This window comes from Pan troglodytes, chromosome 19, assembly GCF_028858775.2.
Source record: "Pan troglodytes isolate AG18354 chromosome 19, NHGRI_mPanTro3-v2.0_pri, whole genome shotgun sequence".
Classification (NCBI taxonomy): Eukaryota; Metazoa; Chordata; class Mammalia; order Primates; family Hominidae; genus Pan; species Pan troglodytes.
Genome location: NC_072417.2, coordinates 54,516,323 through 54,535,890, shown reverse-complemented (window position 1 = coordinate 54,535,890; position 19,568 = coordinate 54,516,323). Strand labels below are relative to the sequence as shown.

The following is a 19,568-nucleotide window of genomic DNA, read 5'->3' as shown; positions in this document are numbered from 1 at the left end:
CTGAATCAAATCAACCACCTAAATTTAACTACCAGTTTTTGGAAATTCAGGGAACAGATGAACATGGGCAATGACACCTATGGGGATAATATCAGCAAAATCAAAATTTGAGAATTCTACAGGACAAATGACCCAGTTTCTTCAATAAATCATTAGGGGAATCTATAAATGAAAAGAGACTTAAGAGACATAGTAATCAAACTATATACAGACCTTGATTAGATCCTTACAAACAGGAGAAAAAAAAAAGAATGGAACAACAACAAAAAAAAAACTAGGGGGGGCAACACAGGGAGACCTCATCTCTAGAAAAATTCAAAAAATTAGCTGGGTGTGGTGATGCACCCCTGTGGTCCCAGCTATATGGGAGGATCCCTTGAGCCTGGGAGGTTGAGGCTGCCATGAGCCACTATCATGCCACTGCACTCCAGCCTGGGCAACACAGAAAGACCCTATCTCAAAAAAAAAAAACTGGGGAAACTCAACTTCTTAGGTGTGATGGTGGGATGGCAGTTATGTTTAAACAAGATGACCTAATCATTTTTAAGCTGTGCAGTAGGTGTATGACAGTCATCCTCCTTACAATTGTTTGTTGTTTTTTAAAGTGGGTCACATTATGCTCCATGACCAAAAAATAATCACTATCATCCTCCTCCTCCTCCACCTACATCCCAAGGAATGGAAAAAGAAACTGTTTTCTCAGATTCTGAAGTGGGAGAAAGACAATAACTAACACACTAACTCATTTACTTATAAACATATTGTTATGGATTGAATCGTGTGCCTTACCCACCCCCCAAAAAATTTCATATGTTGAAACTCTAACCTCTAGTTCCTCAGAATGTGACCTTATTTGGAAAGGGTTATTGCAGATGTAATGAGCGAAGATGAGGTCCTACTGGAGTAGAGAGGAGCCCTAATCCAATATGCCTGGTATCCTTAGAAAAAGGGGAAATTTGGCCACAGATACGCACACAGGTAGAACACCATGTGAACGTGAAGGCAGAGATCCGGGTGATGCACCTACAAGCCAAAGAATGACAACGATTACCAGCAAACCACCAGAAGCCAGGGGAGAGGCATGGAACATACAGTTTCTCACGGTTGTCAAAGAAACCAACTTTTAACAACGTGATCTAGAACTTCTAGTCTCCAAATCTATGAGATAATAAATTTCTGTTGTCTAAGCCACCCGGTTTGTGGTACTTTGTTGCAGCAAGCCTAGCAAACTAATGCACGTATATTCTATATTTTGAAGAAAAAATTCCCAAAGAATCATATTTAAAATGGTTAAATTAAGCAAAATAAAACAAACCAAAAAAAGAAAGGTCCCAACTACCCGAAATATTTAATTGTCTTAGGTAACTGACTTAAAAATAGCTAATACAGTCAATTGCCACTGGCTTTAGTTCTTTAAAAGATAGTACAAAAATAAAAGATGCTTGGCTGGGTGCAGAAGCTCACACCTGTAATCCCAGCACTTTGAGAGGCTGAGGTGGGTGGATCACTTGAGCCCAGGAGTTCGAGACCAGCCTGGGCGACATGGTGAAACCGTTTCTACAAAAAAATACAAAAAAATTAGCCAGGCATGGTGACATGTGTCTGTAGTCGCAGCTGTTCAGGAAGCTGAGGTGGGAGAATCACCTGAGCCTGGGGAGGTCAAGGCTGCATTGAACTGTGATCGTGCTACTGCACTCCATCCTGGGTGACAGAGTGAGAGCCCGTCTCAAAATAAAATAAATAAATAATAAAAACAAAGATGCTGAAGAGAGGATAAACCAGAGATCTTTGAACTGCTAATAAAAATAACGTTTCTATCTGCTCTGAGATTTTTCTTACTCTAAAAAAATCTCAAGCGATCTTCCTGCCTCAGCCTCGCAAGTAGCTGGGACTTACAGGCACATGCCACCATACCCAGCTGACTTTTAAATGTTTTGTAGAGATGGAGTCTTGTTATGTTGCCCATGCTGGTCTTGAACTCCTGGCTTCAAACAATCCTCCCACCTCAGCCCTTTAAAGTTTTGGGATTACAGGCTTGAGCCACTGCACCCAATTATAAGCTTTCATGTATACTTACAACAGAAGTTTAAATGGGGGCTCCACCTTTCGAGCCAGAAGTTCTTCCCAGTTAATGTGTCTAAAGAATGGATGAGCCTAGGGGAAAAAAAGCAGAAAGAAAAGTTGAGGGGAATAGACTTTGCTGGATTGATAAATTAATCACCTTTTTGAAGTTACAAGTCACAAAATAAGCTAACTTATAAGCAACTACATATAACCCTCAGAAATACATAAAACTAGCATTATCTCCCCCACAAAACACCAAAGATGCCAATACCTACTTGAACATCTCCAGCATCCCCAGGACCAGCTCCCAGATGAGAAGCAGCATTTCTTTTCAGTAGCTTTAAAGAGGATAAAAAAGCCTGGATAAAGAACCTTAGTCAAACTGATTTTTTTCCTTTTTAGACTCTGCTTGTCTACTTTGCCTTGAGAAAATATAGTTTATTGGCCGGGCATGGTGGCTCATGCCTGTAATCCCAGCACTTCGGGAGGCTGAGGCAGGTGGTTCACCTGAGGTTGGGAATTTGAGACCAGCCTGGCCAACATGGTGAAACCCCTTCTCTACTAAAAATACAAAAAGTAGCCTGGCGTGGTGGCGCACGCCTGTAATCCCAGCTACTAGGGAGACTGAGGCAGGAGAATCACTTGAACCTGGGAGGCAGAGGTTGCAGCGAGCCAAGATCATGCCATTGCACTCCAGCCTGGAGGACAAAGCAAGACTCCGTCTCAGAAAAAAGAGAAAAGAAAAAAAGATATAGTTTACTAATTACTACTGAATAATTGTTTAAGGGTCTGTAATCCCAGCACTTTGAGAGGCCAAGGCAGGTGGATCACCTGAGGTCAGGTGTTCCAGACCAGCCTGACCAACATGGTGAAACCCTGTCTCTATTAAAAATACAAAAAATAGTGGGGCATGGTGGCGGGCGCCTGTAATCCCAGTTATTCGAGAGGCTGAAGCAGGAGAATCGCTTGAACCTGGGGGACTGAGGCTGCAGTGAGCCAAGATCGCACCACTGCACTCCAGCCTGGGCGACAGTGCGAGACTCTGTCTCAAAAAAAAAAAGAATTAAAAAAAAAAGAATATGAAAAGAAAGTCGTTAAATCTGTACTTCGCCTTCAAAAATTGAAGACTTTTTTTGTTCACTATATATTATTCAAAATATACATTAAATTCTATCTAGTTAAATCCTAGTCATTGAATTTTATACTGTCAGTGACCATTTAAGAACCTTACCTTTTTAAGCAGATCTCTGGCTTCTTGTGTGAGGTAGGGAGGCAAATTAGTTTACATTTGAGGATGTTGTCAATTGTTTTCTTTCTATTCTCCCCAGTAAATGGAGGCTAAGAGTAGAAGACAAGTGAAAAATATTAGCAGGGAGTGAAAAGTATTAGTATATAAGAAACAAATTTTAAATAACCATATCCATTTCCTGAATTAGTTATGCATGGAGATCAGAAATGTATGCTGTGAAATGGGCTAACTGCTAAAGACCTTTATTTTGTTTTAGAGACAGGGTCTCTTGTCAAGGCTAGATTCTATTAATAATCCTTAGCCCAAATGATCCTCCCACCTCAAGCCTCCTGAGTAGCTTGGGCTACAGGCATGCACCACTGTGCCTGGCAGACGTGCAGTTTTTAAGCAACAGGACAGAGGAAGTAGCAGTGTCCTGGAAGGAAGCCTGTGTTTCCACCATTAACTTGCTGTGTGATAATAAGTGAGCTATGTGATTTTATGCTTCAATTTCTCCATTTATAAAAATAAGAGCATTATCTGTTCAACATCTATTTCACAGGCCTGCCATGACACAGATCATTTCAACGAAAATGTTTCTCAAAGTATGGGATCCCATATAATCATACAGCATTATTAGTGTTAAACTGCTAATAACAAATCTTTGGGCTTTGAAAACTCCATTGGTAACATTTTCAGAAAGCACAGGACAGGTCTCTTGCTACAGTGACTCAGCATAGACCATAATACATGCAGCTTTTAACTGTGCACCTACTGCTCCAGTTGGCATGTCATACATTAATGCTCCCAAACTCCACCAATCCACAGCACAATTGTGGCCACTTCTCATCAAGATTTCAGGGGCCGTACAATGAGGAAAATAATATGCTTAAAAATGCCCCCATTGGCATATCATGTGAATTAGAATTTTAAAAACAATATACAGAGTCAATGAGGGTACAGAAAACAGATACTATTCCTTAAAACAGGTAAAATTAGCTATTACCTCCAAACCAATTATGTTTAACATGCAGCTCACATGTATTCTATTGCTCCACAAAATGTGTGTGTGACTGTTCCGTCATGAATGATTCTTTGCATAGTCCAAAGTCTGTTAGTTTCACATGACCTGCAATGAAAGATTACAGCATGATTATTCTCAGAATTCTAAGTATGTGCAGTGTTTGAACATGTCATATAACACCTTAATCTATCCTTCCATTTAACTTTTCTTGCCTCAAACTTTTCTTGCAGATGTCAAGAACAAGGTACCATCCATAAAATGGGATGCTAACTGTTTAAGGCTAGGGCAAAGTCACATTTGCCAAAGATACAATCTATCTGGTAAAGAGAAAATAAAGATAGAGAAAAAAGTGAAATAACCTGTTTAAGGCTCTAGCTTTAAGTATACACAGAATCCTCTACCATCCTGAAAAAGAAAAATCCTGGAAAAACTGTTTTATGAAGTCTAGTTTAAGTACACGGACCCTAATAAACATATTCTGTACCTTTTAAACAAAGGTGTGAGATAGTACTTCAAATATATAGCTTTTATCACACTGAACTGTGAAGAGTTCTTAAAATGGTCTCAGAAAGTCACTATAACAAGGTAGCTCATTCTGCCCAATGCTACCAATTAGGGGAAAGAAAGAAAATTGCTAGATAGTATGAATCAATCATCGCTGACCCAGAAAGTAAAAAACTTACCACCTTATACAAAGATCATTTCAGTTCAAGTTTAGCTTTCTTTACTGGACTGTCATAACAAGTGGTTCAACAACCTCAGGGGCTCTAGTATTTGAGGTTCATTTCACAGAAAAGGCACAATGACCTATTGATTCAAATGTAAACATATACTACACTCTGATACAGAAGTATGGCCTTTATTTTCACAGAACCATCTGATACACTCAACCTTATAAATGAAAGGAGAAGTCAACTATTCTATCACTCCCCTATTCTATCCTGTGACTTAGAATTCAGATCAGAACCAGGTTTTGGGGAGTGAGGAGGTGTTGATGAGAGGAAGGAAGAGATGCTGATTCCCATGATCTATTCAGTTAAGTATATCATTTCTCCTTAAAAAAAAAAAAACAGGTGGGTGGAGGAGTATAATCTGGAATGTTTATATGAGCCTCAGTTGTTCATACATCATTCTCTAAGAGTTTGAAACAATTAACTACCTCATGGATTATTCTGTAGACATCTAAGGATTAGCAGCTGCTACCACCTTCTAGATACCCTGGGTCATCTGGTTGCTCCTTTGGGGTATGAGTGAATTGCCAAGTCTACCCACAGCCCAGATTAGCATAAATTGAGCTGTCTGTAGCAGCATGCAGTTGTAGTCAAGGCTCACGGTGTTATATCTATAGTTGTATAGATTATCGGTCTCTCTGATGTTTATGTTTGTTGTTGCAAACAGCAAGAATAAACTGATTCTGGCAGTGGGGGAGGTGGGTTATGCCTGTAATCCCAGCAATTTGGGAAGCCGAGGCAGGCAGATCAATTGAGCTCAGGAGTTTGAGACCACCCTGGGCAACATGATGAAACCCCATTTCTACAAAAAATACCAAAAATTAGCCAGGTGTGGTGGTGTGCCACAGTGGCCCCAGCTACTTGAGGGGCTGGGGTGGGAGGATCACTTGAGCCTGGGAGGCGGAGGTTGCAGTGAGCTGTAATCATGCCACTGTATCCCAGCCTGGGTGACAGAGTGAGATCCCCATCTCAAAAAAAAAAAAAAAAAAAGAGTAACCTGATGCCTATTAAACATCATATTCCCAAAGTTTTATCAAATACTTTGGTTCAATTTCAATCCTTTTTCCAGCATTAATAAAACCTACTGTAAGAAGCATAGCTTCTAATATTTACATATTTTCTTTTTCTTTTCTCTTTTTTTTGAGATGGAGTCTCGCTCTGTTGCCCAGGCTGGAGTGCAATGTCACGATATTGACTCACTGCAACTTTCGCCTACTGGGTTCAGGCGATTCTCCCACCTCAGCCTCCTGAGTAGCTGGGATTACAGGCATCCACCATCATGCCCGGCAATTTTTTTTTTTTTTGTAGAGATGGGGTTTCACCATGTTGGCCAGGTGTCTTGAACTCCTGACCTCAGGTGATCTGCCCGCCTCAGCCTCCCAAAGTGCTGGGATTACAGGTGTGAGCCACGGCACCCAGCCAATAATTACATATTTTCATTACTAAAACTCAACTTATATAATTAAGATTCACTTTTCAATTTAAGTAACAAGCCAAAATTAATGTTTAGACTGGCTTTTATAGTCTAAAACATTACACAACATTTTATGTAAGGATTCCAAAAACATGAAAAACTATAGAGTAAGGATTAAACTAAAAAAGGCAATTGAGCAACTATTATCCTCAACTTCTTTTACTCTCACCAAGTGTAATTACCTAAAGACTTAAAACATCAGCAAGTACTATGATGCCATAAATTCTGAGGGAGGAAATATACAAAATAGAGAGATGACTATGGGGCTTTGAAAATGGCCATGACCTGTGTGGGAGGATTTTAAGATGATTATTTACTATAGAATTGTTTACGGTATGTCTCCACCTTGGTGATTAAGCATGATATTCTCCAGCTTCAAGTCTCTGTAGATGATCCCCTTTTGATGTAAATGCCCCAAAGCCATAGAGATTTCTGCCAAGTAAAAGCTGGAAACAAAAGTGATTTAATAAAATTAAAAAGAGTGTAATCTATCCAAAACAGTTTATGTATGGAACAAAATTCCTTGAAAGAAACAGATATGCACCAAAGACCAAATTAGTGGGGTACAGGGATGTATGGGAAGAAGAGATGGCACAGGATGCTGCCAAAAGGCATGGGGACATTTATGTTTCACTCATTTTAGTGAAACTATAAAGTGCTTTATTTTGCCATTAGAACATACTGCTAAAATTGCAAAGATGTCCAGAATATGCTAAACTGCCATTGGTCATGTTTTGTTCTGTCTGTAGGAATTAAGCTAATAGTCATTCATTTCAAAACAAATTTCTCCCATCCACACTCAACTTTAAAATCCCATAAGAAATAGGAACGTTGTTATTCTACAGATCAAATCTTGATTTCAAAAGGTATCTTATAACCTGACCCTTAGAAGCCCACTCATCCCTTACTTAATACAGCTACATATTTATAGACAGCTAAGGCCCACAGTATCTGCCCTCCCTCCAGCCAGCCAGCCCACAACTATAAACTGTGTGACACCCAAATTTATCTACCTCAAAAGAATAAAGGGCTCAATCAACCCTGTCTGGATGTGAAAAGCACAAGGCACCACAATACTGGCTGCTTAACAATGTTGCAATCCTGCAGATTATTCCAGGATGGAGAGGATGTGTCCTAGAGGAAGGACTGAGGCAGTTTCACAGCCAGCACAACCACAAACACAGCCTCCAACACCGCTCAGTGAGCCTCCTCCACAAAAGGGCACTTCATCCCTAAGGCTCTTAAATGCAGCTTCCGTGTTAGAAAAGGCCTGAAATTAAACAATGGAATGCAGTTTTGGTAATTAAGGTAGAAAAAACATTTAAGTGTTGTTTTCTATTAAATTAATGTGTAGGATAAACTGATTTATTGTGATCCAATATTGTTGCTTCACAAAATGATGTGCATATTTTTAATTTGAAGCAGATGACATGTTTAGAAATAGGAGGGTAAATCCCATCCTGACTATATAATCAGACCACAGATGATATGCCAGGCTTATCAGCTCCCTAAGACTGCACCTTGAGAAATAGAAAGCCTAAAAAAAAAAAGGAGATGATTTCTGATAATTTCCATTGTTCCACACATAAAGGTTCACTGGAAAACCACACTCACCCACAGTCAAGGCAGGCAGCTCACCAATTCAAGGAAAGAAAGCAGCAATGAGAATGGTTCTGTTAGGAACAACTGGTGTGAAGAGCGCTCCACTCAAGCCTAACGGCAAAGAAGTGATGTGACCTCCATAGCCGCCCAGTCCCAAAACTGCTTCTCGCCCGTGAAATCCTGAGTGAGTGACTGGCTCCAGATCAATTTACTGAATCATGTGGCTGCCCATAGTGGGAATGGGGCTTTGCTTGTAATTACCTGAATCTTTGCAACCACAAAAAGTTCACTTACCACGCAGTGTCTTCCATAAATATTCCCTCTCTTTCTAACTGCATAAATAGTTCTCCTCCTGTAAAGAAAAAGAAAAAACATTAGAAATAAAACAATATGGCCAGGCGCGGTGGCTCACGCCTGTAATCCCAACACTTTGGGAGGCCGAGGCGGGCGGATCACCAGGTCAGGAGATCAAGACCATCCTGGCTAACACGGTGAAACTCCCGTCTCTACTAAAAAAAAAAAAAGATTAGCCGGGCGTGGTGGCGGGCGCCTGTAGTCCCAGCTACTCGGGAGGCTGAGGCAGGAGAATGGCGTGAACCCGGGAGGCAGAGCTTGCAGTGAGCCGAGATGGCGCCACTGCACTCCAGCCTGGGCGACAGAGCGAGACTCCGTCTCAAAAAAAAAGGAAAAAAAAAAAAAAGAAATAAAACAGTATTTATTCCCAACCCACTTCTAATGAGAGAGTTTGTGCTTTCCTTCTAACCATAATTAAAAGACATCAGCCCCTTAAACATGAAAAACAGATCCTAAAAATTATAGGTTTTAAAACTAAGTCCTCAGGATTCTATTTTTAGTAGCATTCTTATTCTTCTGTGACACACATATGTTTAAAAACTAGAACTGCCTTGGAATTCCAGGTTTTATATCTAGAAACTTTGAAATATTTGTAGATTCCAGACCTGAGGTTAAAAAAAAAATCTTGATTAAAAACTCTTTAACATTTTACCCATAAGTAGAAAAATGATAGTCTACAATTAAATCACCCTCACTAATTTTAGTGAATGCTCATATTTCGTATTTTCAGAACCCTTAAATAAACAGTATGAACCTGGCAGTGGCCTAGTAAAAAACATGGCACAATTTGAGTATCAAAATAAATAATGATAATAAAGGGTTATATCACATTGAATGGTATTAGAATCCCTAAGCCCACAATGACATAAATAAATGAATACATAAATTTTTTAAATGGGGAAGAAGAGAAAGTTCTTTATTACGGTAGAATGCCAAGTAATAAATGAAGAAGGCATGACGGAATAAGAAAAATTACTTGGCAAACATCACAATTAATTGTTGCAGGCAAGAATCAATGGATGTCAAAACTGAATGTGGGCTGGGCGCAGTGGCTCACGCCTGTAATCCCAGCACTTTGGGAAGGCAAGGCAGACAGATCACCTGAGGTCAGGGGTTCAAGACCAGCCCGGCCAACATAGCAAAACCCCATCTCTACTAAAACTAAAAAAATCAGCTGGGTGTGGTGGTGCCTGCCTGTAATCCCAGCTACCCGGGAGGCTGAGGCAGGAGAATCACTTGAACCTGGGAGGTGGAGGTTGCAGTGAGCTGAGATCCTGCCACTGCACTCCAGCCTGGGCGACAGAGTGAGACTCCGTCTCAAAAAACAACAACAGCAACAAGAACAAAACTGAACATGAAAGTTTGATGGAAGATATTTAAATAATCTCAAAGTATCTCCTCAAAAGATACTTATTAAATACAAAGGCAAAAATGTCACCAGGGAAAAAACCGGCAGACACCACCTTATACATGTGACTGAAGTTAACATCACAAGTAATGGGACAAAGATATAAATAATCATGTACCTCTTGATCTGATGCATTAAGGAGTACACAATGTCAGTTCAATGGTCCTGCCAACATTGCATAACCTGAATCTAATACTAAGAAAACATCAGCTAAACCCAAAGCATTTCTACAAACTAACTGGCCTGTACTAATCAAAAATGTCAACATCATGAAAGTCAAAGAAAGACTGAGGAAATGTTCCAGATTAAAGGAAACTAAGGAGAGTTATAATTGCATCAAAGTTAATTTCCTATTTCTGATCATTTTAGTATAGTTATGTAAGATACTGTCCTTGATTTTAGAAAATATACACTGAATAGGCTGGGCGCAGTGGCTCACACCTGTAATCCCAGCACTTTGGGAGGCTGAGGCGGGTGGATCACCTAAGGTCAGGAGTTCGAGACCAGCCTGGGCAACATGGTGAAACCCCATCTCTACTAAAAATGCAAAAATTAGCCGGGTGTGGTGGTGGGTGCCTGTAATCCCAACTCGGCAGGCAGAGGTTGTAGTGAGCCTGAGATTGCGCCACTGCACTCCAGTCTGTGCGACAGAGTGATACTCCATCTCAAAAAAAAAAAAAAAAGAAAAGAAAAGAAAAGAAAGAAAACATACACTGAAATTTTAGGGGTAAAGGGAAATCATGTCTGTAACACTCTCAAACAGTTCAAAAAATTATGCATGCATGCATGTATATATGTATACACATATATACATATACATAGAAGGATAAAACAAAATAAATGTGGTGAAATGGTAACATTTGGGGAACCCAGGTATCCAGGTGAGAGATATATAGGAATTCTTTTTTTGTGTGTGTGTGACTGAGTCTCGCTCTGTTGTCCAGGTTGGAGTGTAGTGGTGCGATCTCAGCTCACCACAACCTCCGCCTCCCAGGTTCAAGCGATTCTCCTGCCTCAGCCTCCCAAAGAGCTGGGATTACAGGAGCACACCGCCATGCCCAGCTAACTTTTCTACTTTTAGTAGAGACAGAGTTTCACTATGTTGACCAGAGTGGTCTCAAACTCCTGACCTCATGATCCACCCACCTTGGCCTCCCAAAGTGCTGGGATTACAGGCATGAGCCACTGAGCCTAGCATAGGAATTCGTTATACTACTCTTAAAACTTTTTAAATATGAAATTATGTCAAAATAAAGTTTTTCTGGGTGGGCACGGTGGCTCGCACCTGTAATCCCAGCACTTTGGAAGGCCAAGGCGGGCAGATCACCTGAGGTCAGGAGTTCAAGACCAGCCTGGCCAAAACATGGTGAAAGCCCAGCTCTACTAAAAATACAAAAAAATAGCCTGGTGTGGTGGTGCATGCCTGTAATCCCAGCTAAATGGGAGGCTGAGGCAGGAGAATCACTTGAACCTGGGAGGCAGAGGTTGTGGTGAGCCGAGATCACGCCTCTGCACTCCAGCCTGGGCGAGAAGAGTGAAACTCCATCTTCAAAAAAAAAAAAAAAGGTTTTCCAATGGCAATAGTCACAAAAAAGTTGCTACATTCTGCACCTTTCTGTTCCATGTTACATGTTACTGCAAAATCTTTCTCAGAGAACTGAACTGTGTTTGCTAGAAATAGATACCTGTGGCCGGGTGCAGTGGCTCACACCTGTAATCCCAGCACTTTGGTAGGCCAAGTCAGGTGGATCACTTGAAGTCAGGAGTTCGAGACCAGCCTGACCAACATGGTGAAACCCCATCTTTACTAAAAATACAAAAATTAGCCGGGCATGGTGGCACATGCCTGTAATCCCAGCTACTCGGGAGACTGAGGCAGGAAAATCGCTTGAACTACAGGAAGCAGAGGTTGCAGTGACCCAAGCAAGATCACACCATTGCACTCCAGCCTATGCGACAAGAGCGAAACTCCATCTCAAAAGAAAAAAGAAATAGATACCAGTGATCTAGAAATGATATGGAAGCAACAAGTTCCTATGAGGTGGTAGGCCCTAGCAAATGTGGATGATTTCCATTATAAGCTACACACCCCATCACTAAGGCTACAATAAACTAAAAACTCTTGTTTAAAGACCCAATTCCAAAAATAGTCAGTATGTTAAATAATCCTCCCAATTATTTAAATTACAGTATCTTACCCCAGTACAATTTGATGGCTCTACATCACTTAGGTATTTGTTTTTCTGTTAAGTGACTGATTATAAAGGAATTAACATAAAATTTTACAGATGGGGGAAAAAAATCTTCAGTTTCCTCCATATTTGTCTGCCAAAAGAAACATTTGGTCATATCTGAATTTTGCACTTCAGCGTACTCATCAATTTTAAGCACTATTTGATGATAATGGGAAAAAGTATTTTTCCATTGAAAAATAACATTTTGACCCAGTTTCTGGAGCAAATGCAAATAATTACACCAAACTCTGTGTACTGACCACTGAGATACTCAAGGATGAGGTAGAGTTTTCCACCAGTCTGAAAGGCATAAATTAAATCCACGATGAAGGGATGCTTTACTTCTTCCAGAATATTCCATTCTGCTTTTGTATGAGCTATATCTTTAGCATTTCTTACTATCATTGCCTAAAGGGAAAAGAGATGATCTATAAGAACAAAATAGTGAACATTTTTATTCTATAGTAACTGGAAAATCTATTTTGTGTTTTTCTTGCCAATACTAAACTATTAACCATAGTTCCCACTAGACACTGAGATGGGGTAATGGAAAACGTTCACTTTATATATGCCTCTGTGCAGTTTGGATTTTTTGCAGTGAACATGTAAATGAATACCTAAAGAGACTTTTTAAAAAAGATATCGGTAATCAGATCACATTTATTCACATATTCACAAACTATTGAGTGTCTACCATGCTCCAGGCTGTGCCAAGAAAGCAGAATTGAAGGAATGCCCTGTCCATAGGAGTCCAAAAGTCCACAGGAGCCCAAAGTCTCAGGGAAAAAAAGACAAGTCAATGTAGGTAAGTGCAGGATGGTAAGGGTAAACAGGGGAACTACATCTGACCTAGCAAAAAGTCTTGCTTGAAGGTTATTAAAATGAAATGTGGCCTGGATGCGGTGGCTCATGTCTGTAATCCCCGCACTTAGGTGGGCAGAGGCAGGAGGATCGCTTGAGCCCAGGAGTTTGAGATCTGCCTGGTAACAAGCATGACCCCATTCTCCACAAAAATGGTTAAAAAAGAAAGAAAGAAAGAAATGTAGAAGGTAAAAAAAAAAAAAGGCATTCCAGTGCAAAAGAGGCTTGATAGGACAGGATATGTCTGGGGAATCTACAAGTAGTTCAGTATGGTTAGAAGTGGTTAGAGATTAGGCTACAGAAGTAGGTAGAGGCCAGGAAATGGAAGGTCTGGACAAAGGAAGGTCTGGGTGAAATGAACAAACCTTTGGCTTTATGAAAGACACGTCTAGTAGCAGTAGGGAGTATTAGGAGACAAATGAGACTAGTTAGGAGGCTAGTATAATAAACCAACTAAGAAGATCTGTTAAGAAAATGAAGGTAGAAAAAAATGAAAGGCTAAGAATACATAATTTGCATTTGCTGACAAACTAGACATGAGAGGAAATGAAGATATCTTTATTTCTGCATAAGTAATAGGATAGATAATGGTGCCATTCAATACTGGCAAATGAAAGTGAAAAAGTTTTGGGAAAACGATGCCCTGTTTTAGACATGCCAGGTATCAGTTCCAGGAAGTTAACCCAATGGTACATCTCCACAAGTAATATGGAAAGCAAATACACAGGTTACTGGTTGCAACATTATCTGTGAAACTGACACACTGGAAACAGCCTAAATGCTCAGACATAGGATATTGGCCAAAAACCTATGGAATCTACACAACATGTAACAAAGCTATAAAAATAAGAAACATCTCTATAAAAACAAGATACAAAAGAGTATTTAAAAGTACAGCAGCATGGATACTATGCTATCTTTTATACAAGAAAGGGGAAATGAGTATATTATATATTTTATATATATATAATATATTATATATAATATATAAAATATATATATAATATATAAAAAAATATAATATAATATATTATATATATAATATGTATCTGCTTATACCTGCAAAAATGAAGACAACTAAGACAAACTAAAAGCTAATGATAATGGAAGGGAAGGACAAGAACTCAGACTTTTGAGTATACTCTCTGAGTAAAAACTCAATGGGTTTATCATCCATTTTTTTCTTTCCTAAATCAAATATTACTGCAATTATAAAATGTAGATTTTTCTTTTTGAACCATATTAATGTTTAATATATTCTAAAAATAAAATAAAATCAACAAGGATGAGGGGTGGGAAGTAGAACTGAATACAATAAGAATACATAAATTTAATTGACTATTACACCAATAATTTTACCACAGAAAGAGAAAGAGAAAAAAGATATAAAAGGAAAAGATTTTTCTTTTTTAAGACAGAGTCTGACTCTATCACCCAGGCTGGAGTACAGTGGTGTGGTCTTGGCTCACTGCAACCTCCACCTCCCAGGTTCATTCTCCTGCCTCAGCCTCCGAAGCAGCTGGGACTACAGGTGCCCGCCACCACGCCCAGCTAATTTTTATATTTTTAGTAGAGACGGGGTTTCACCATGTTGGCCAGGTTGGTTTCGAACTCCTGACCTCGTGATCCCCCTGCCTTGGCCTCCCAAAGTGCTGGGATTACAGGCGTGAGCCACTGCTCCTGGCGAGAAAAAGATACTTAAGTAATTTTAAACTGTACAACGTTAGTAGCCTATATGTAAGCACACAAAAAAATTGCAAAGAAATGTTAAATCAAACTTAGTAGGTTTGTAGCTGGAAATACTATTGGTATTATAATTTTCATTATGCATATATTGTACAACTGAACAAATGAATGCATTTATTTATGTTGTTACCAGAGTTCTCACTGTAGAAAAAATGGAGATCCAAATATGACCTGAAAGAAGAATGTGGCCGGGCGCGGTGGCTCACGCCTGTAATCCCAGCACTTTGGGAGGCCGAGGCGGGTAGATCACAAGGTCAGGAGTTCAAGACCAGCCTGGCCAAGATGATGAAACTCCGTGTCTACTAAAAATACAAAAATTAGCCGGGCGTGGGGGCAGGCACCTGTAATCCCAACTACTCAGGAGGCGGAGGCAGAGACTTGCTTGAACCCAGGAGGTGGAGGCTGCAGTGATCCGAGATCACACCACTGCACTCCAGCCTGGGGTACAGATCGAGACTCCGCCTCAAAAATAAAAAAATAAAAATAAAGAAGTAGAACGCTATGGAATTCGACTAGAATTAGGGCTAACAATATGAAGCACTTTGGGAAGCCAAGGCAGGTGGGTCACCATGTTGGCCAGGAGTTTGAGACCAGCCTACCCAACATGGTGAAACCTCATCTCTACTAAAAATACAAAAATTAGCCAGGTGTGGTGGCGTGCACCTGTACTCCCAGTTACTTCAGAGGCTGAGGCACGAGAATCATGGAACCTGGGAAGCAGAGGTTGCAGTGAGCTGAGGCAGCCTGGGGTCCAAGGCTGTGGTGAGCCACGATCACGCCACTGCACTCAAGCCTGGGCAACAGAGGAAGACCCTGTCTCCAAAAAAAAAAAAAAAAAGGGGGGAGGGGCCAGGTGCAGTGGCTCACACCTGTAATCCCAGCACTTTGGGATGCTGAGGCAGACAGATCATGAGCTCAGGAGTTCAAGACCAGCCTGGCCAACACAGTGAAACCCCATCTCTACTAAAAATACAAAAATCAGCCAGGTGTGGTGGCATGCGCCTGTAATCCCAGCTACTCAGGAAGTTGAGGCAGGAGAATTGCTTGAACCTGGGAGGTGGAGGTTGCAGTGAGCTAAGACTACATCATTGCACTCCAGCCTGGGCAACAGAGTGAACCTCTATCTCAAAAAAAAAAAAAAATTTAAAAAGGGAGTATAGGGCCAGGCGCGATGGCTCATGCCTGTAATCCCAGCACTTTGGGAGGCCGAGGTGGCTGGATCACGGGGTCAAGAGATCGAGACCTTCCTGGCCAACATGGTGAGACCCCATCTCTACTAAAAATACAAAAAATTAGTTGGGCGCGATGGCGCATGCCTGTAGTCCCAGCTACTCTGGAGGCTGAGACAGGAGGATTGCTTGAACCCGGGAGGCAGAAGTTGCAGTGAGCTGAGATCACACCACTGCACTCCAGCCTGGTGACAAAGCGAGACTTCAACTCAAAAAAAAAAAAAAAAAAAAAGGAGCATAAAAAAATCTTTAGAGAAGAATGACAATATAGAAAAAATAGAAAAGTCTCCATTTTATAATCATAGTAATATTTGATTTGGCAAGAAGCAATCCAGATAAAACCATTAAATAAAGATTATTATGGGACAGAATATTCACACAGTTTCTATCATTCCATAGATCACTTGTTAATTACAAAAGGAAAAGGAGGTTGGGAATGGAAGCTCATGTCTGTAATCCCAACGCTTTAGGAGGCCGAGGAGGGCGGATCACCTTAGGTCAGGAGTTTGAGACCAGCCTGGTCAACATGGCAAAACCCCGTCTCTACTACAATTACAAAAATTAGGCAGGCATCTGTAATCCCAGCTACTTGTGGGCCTGAGGCAGGAGAATTGCTTGAACCCAGCAGATGGAGGTTGCAGTGAGCCAAGATCGCCAGTGCACTTCAGCCCGGGTGACAGAGTGAGACTCCTCCTAAAAAAAAAAAAAAAAGCCCTTAGGAGATATATAGAAGAAATTAGGGGTGAAGTGCTATGAAATCTGCAGTTAACTCTCAAATTGTACAGCAAGAAAATTTATTAAAGTTAAAAAAGTGAATATTCATAGATATACATATATGTGGGTGCAGGTAGAAAGGGAGGGACACACAGACAAAGAAAATATGGCAAAATGGTATCAACTGGTGATCACCGACCTATCCTTGGAACTCTTTGAAAAGTTTTTAAAAATTGCAAAAGTATATTATTTTTGAACTGCTCAGGAGGTTTAAATTTTTGAATTTTTAAAATAAGCAATCAATTGTGAGGAAGTCTGAGAAGCCACAGACTAAGAGATAAGATGAAAAACAAGGAAAGTAGAATCACAGTAATGAAAGGAATAGAGTTTCAGAATGCTGTGGTCAGTAGCTTCAATGCAAAAGAAAGTTAAATTAAGGATGAACTCAGTAAAGACAACTGGATTCAGCAACTGGGAAGTCAGTGATGACCTAGGGTACAGGAGCTTCATTGAAATAGTACAGTTGGGCCACGGCACGTGGCCCACACCTATAATCCAGCAGTTTGGGAAGCCGAGGTAGGTGGATCTCTTGAGGCCAGGAACTCAAGACCAGCCTAGCCAACGTGGTGAAACCCCATCTCTACTAAAAATACAAAAATTAACCAGATATAGTGGCACGCCCCTGTAATCCGAGCTACTCAGGGAGCTGAGGCATGAGAACTGCTTGAACCTGGAAGGCAGAGGCTGCAGTGAGCCGAGACAGGGCCACTGCACTCCAGCCTGGGTGACAGGGCAAGACTGTCTAAAAACCAAAAAATAGCCCAGGCATGGTGGCTCATGCCTGTAATCTCAGCACTTTGGGAGGCCGAGGCAGTTGGATCACAACGTCAGGAGATCGACACCATCCTGGCTAACACGGTGAAACCCCGTCTCTACTAAAAATACAAAAAATTAGCTGGGCATGGTGGCGGGCGCCTGTGGTCCCAGCTCCTCGGGAGGCTGAGGCAGGAGAATGGCATGAACCCGGGAGGTGGAGATTGCAGGGAGCTGAGATCACGCCACTGCACTCCAGCCTGGGCAACAAAGCAAAACCCCCTCTCAAAATAAAAAAAAAAAGGAAGTAAACTGGGTATCTGCCTTTAGAGGTGTTGTACGTTTTCAGCATTATAAATGAATAGAGATGAGTGGCAATAGTTACTTTGGTCCATAGATTTTTGGTATCTTAACTTTTTGGATCTCTTCCACTAAAGGGACTGCCTGTTGAACGTTGTTAGGAATATAAGTACTGAAGGCAAACTGCCTGGGTTTGAATTTTGTTCTGTCCCTTGCACCCTGCCTGGCTTCAAATCCTAGCTCTGCTTGTTAAGTTCTTTTAAGGGGATGATCTTTGAGCAAATGTCTTAGCTTCTGCTTTCCCAAGTAAATGGACACAATAGTTGCTACTTTGTGAAAGATTCATGTAATTGACCAAGTAGCATCAGTGTTCAGTTTCAGTCATTGGTGATTCTGCAGTTGGACTGTGATGGGGTGTTGGGGTGGGGGTGGTGTGTGTGTGTAGCACTTAATTGCACGCAGGAAGGAAAAGATACTTTTGATGACCGAGAGGCAGCTTTTCTCTGCTTTTGTGTCAAAAGGGAGGAAGGGAGTTTGGAGAGGGAAATGAATTCTGTTCAGTACTAAGCTCTCTTCCTCAAAATCAGAGGTACATAGAATGTGTAATAACTTACAGAATTTCTAGACTTCAACAATCTGAATGTTTTAAAATTCATTTTCATTTTTTCAGGTTGAGACTGAGCTAAAGTTAATCTGTGGTGACATTCTGAATGTACTGGACAAACACCTTATTCCAGCAGCTAACACTGGCAAGTCCAAGGTTTTCTATTATGAAATGTAGGTTCTATACTAAAAATTAACAAGTGTACTTCAATAATTTTAAACACGCTCAGGAATAATTGGCTTTGTTTCTTTTTTCTTAGATCTATTTCCTATTATTTTCCTTATTAAATATAACGAAAAATCCCACAGAAATTAACTGAGGAGCCTCTAAATATCAAGAAAATTATCACTTGATAGACTAGAATTAAACAAGCAAGTGGTTCCAAGAAATGGCACAAGTGTATTAATCATAAAATAAAATTTCTACATGAAACTTTCAGCCAGCACTGTGAAATGTGTGGCCGTTTAGGGGAGGGGAATGAGATAGGTCCCATGAAAGCAAAAGAATATAAATAAGTAAAGCAAAAGCTAATGCATTTTTATAATAGCCTGACCATCTTTTTATTCCAACATTAACTATCCTTCCAACATTAAACAATTATTTTTTTAAAAAAGTTGGAAACCTACATAGAAGGAAGTCATGATTCTAAAAAGGCCAACTTTTAATTTTGCATTTTCCTTTCTAGTATAGAACCTACATTTCATAATAGAAAACCTTGGACTTGCCAGTATCAGCTGCTGAATGAGGTGCTTGTCCAGTGCATCCAGCAGGTCGCCACAGATTAACTGTAGCTCAGTCTCAACCTGAAAAAATAAAAATACATTTTAAAAAATCAGATTGTTTCAGTCTAGAAATTCTGTAAATTATTACACATTCTATCTACCTCTGATTTTGAGGAAGAGAGCTTAGTATTACAGAGAATTGGTTTCCCTCTCCAAACTCCCTTCTTCCCTTTTGACACAAAAGGAAGAGAAAAGCTGCCTCTCCGTTATAAAAAGTATTTTTTCCTTTCTGCGTGCAATTAAGTGCTACACACACACCACCCCCCACCCCAGCACCACCTCACAATCCAACTGCAGAATCACCAATGACTGAAACTGAACACTGATGCTACTTGGTAAACACTGGTCAATTACATGAATCTTTCACAAGGTAGCAACTATTGTGTCCATTTACTTGGGA

General features: G+C 40.5%; 1 protein-coding gene across 12 annotated transcripts in view; it reads right to left on the bottom strand.

Annotated features, from left to right (window-relative positions):
• Positions 1–19,568, bottom strand: part of LOC112206052 (ribosomal protein S6 kinase beta-1) — a 107,322-nt gene that overhangs the window by 13,381 nt on the left and 74,373 nt on the right. For 5 of the 12 annotated variants that reach the window (XR_010153016.1, XR_010153014.1, XR_010153012.1 and 2 more), the window contains 8 exons: positions 12,380–12,527; positions 8,418–8,475; positions 7,535–7,791; positions 6,867–6,967; positions 4,299–4,421; positions 3,296–3,402; positions 2,340–2,402; positions 2,078–2,154 (listed from right to left, as the gene is read on the bottom strand). Coding sequence is in view for 2 of the 12 variants with exons in the window: in XM_063798973.1 (XP_063655043.1) it covers positions 4,339–4,421; positions 6,867–6,967; positions 8,418–8,475; positions 12,380–12,527 (390 nt within the window). In the remaining 10 variants the exon portion in view is untranslated. Of the gene's footprint in view, positions 1–2,077; positions 2,155–2,339; positions 2,403–3,295; positions 3,403–4,298; positions 4,422–6,838; positions 6,968–7,534; positions 7,792–8,417; positions 8,476–12,379; positions 12,528–19,568 lie in introns of those variants that run through there. The other 7 variants (XR_010153010.1, XR_010153011.1, XR_010153009.1 and 4 more) reach the window with 6 other exon arrangements.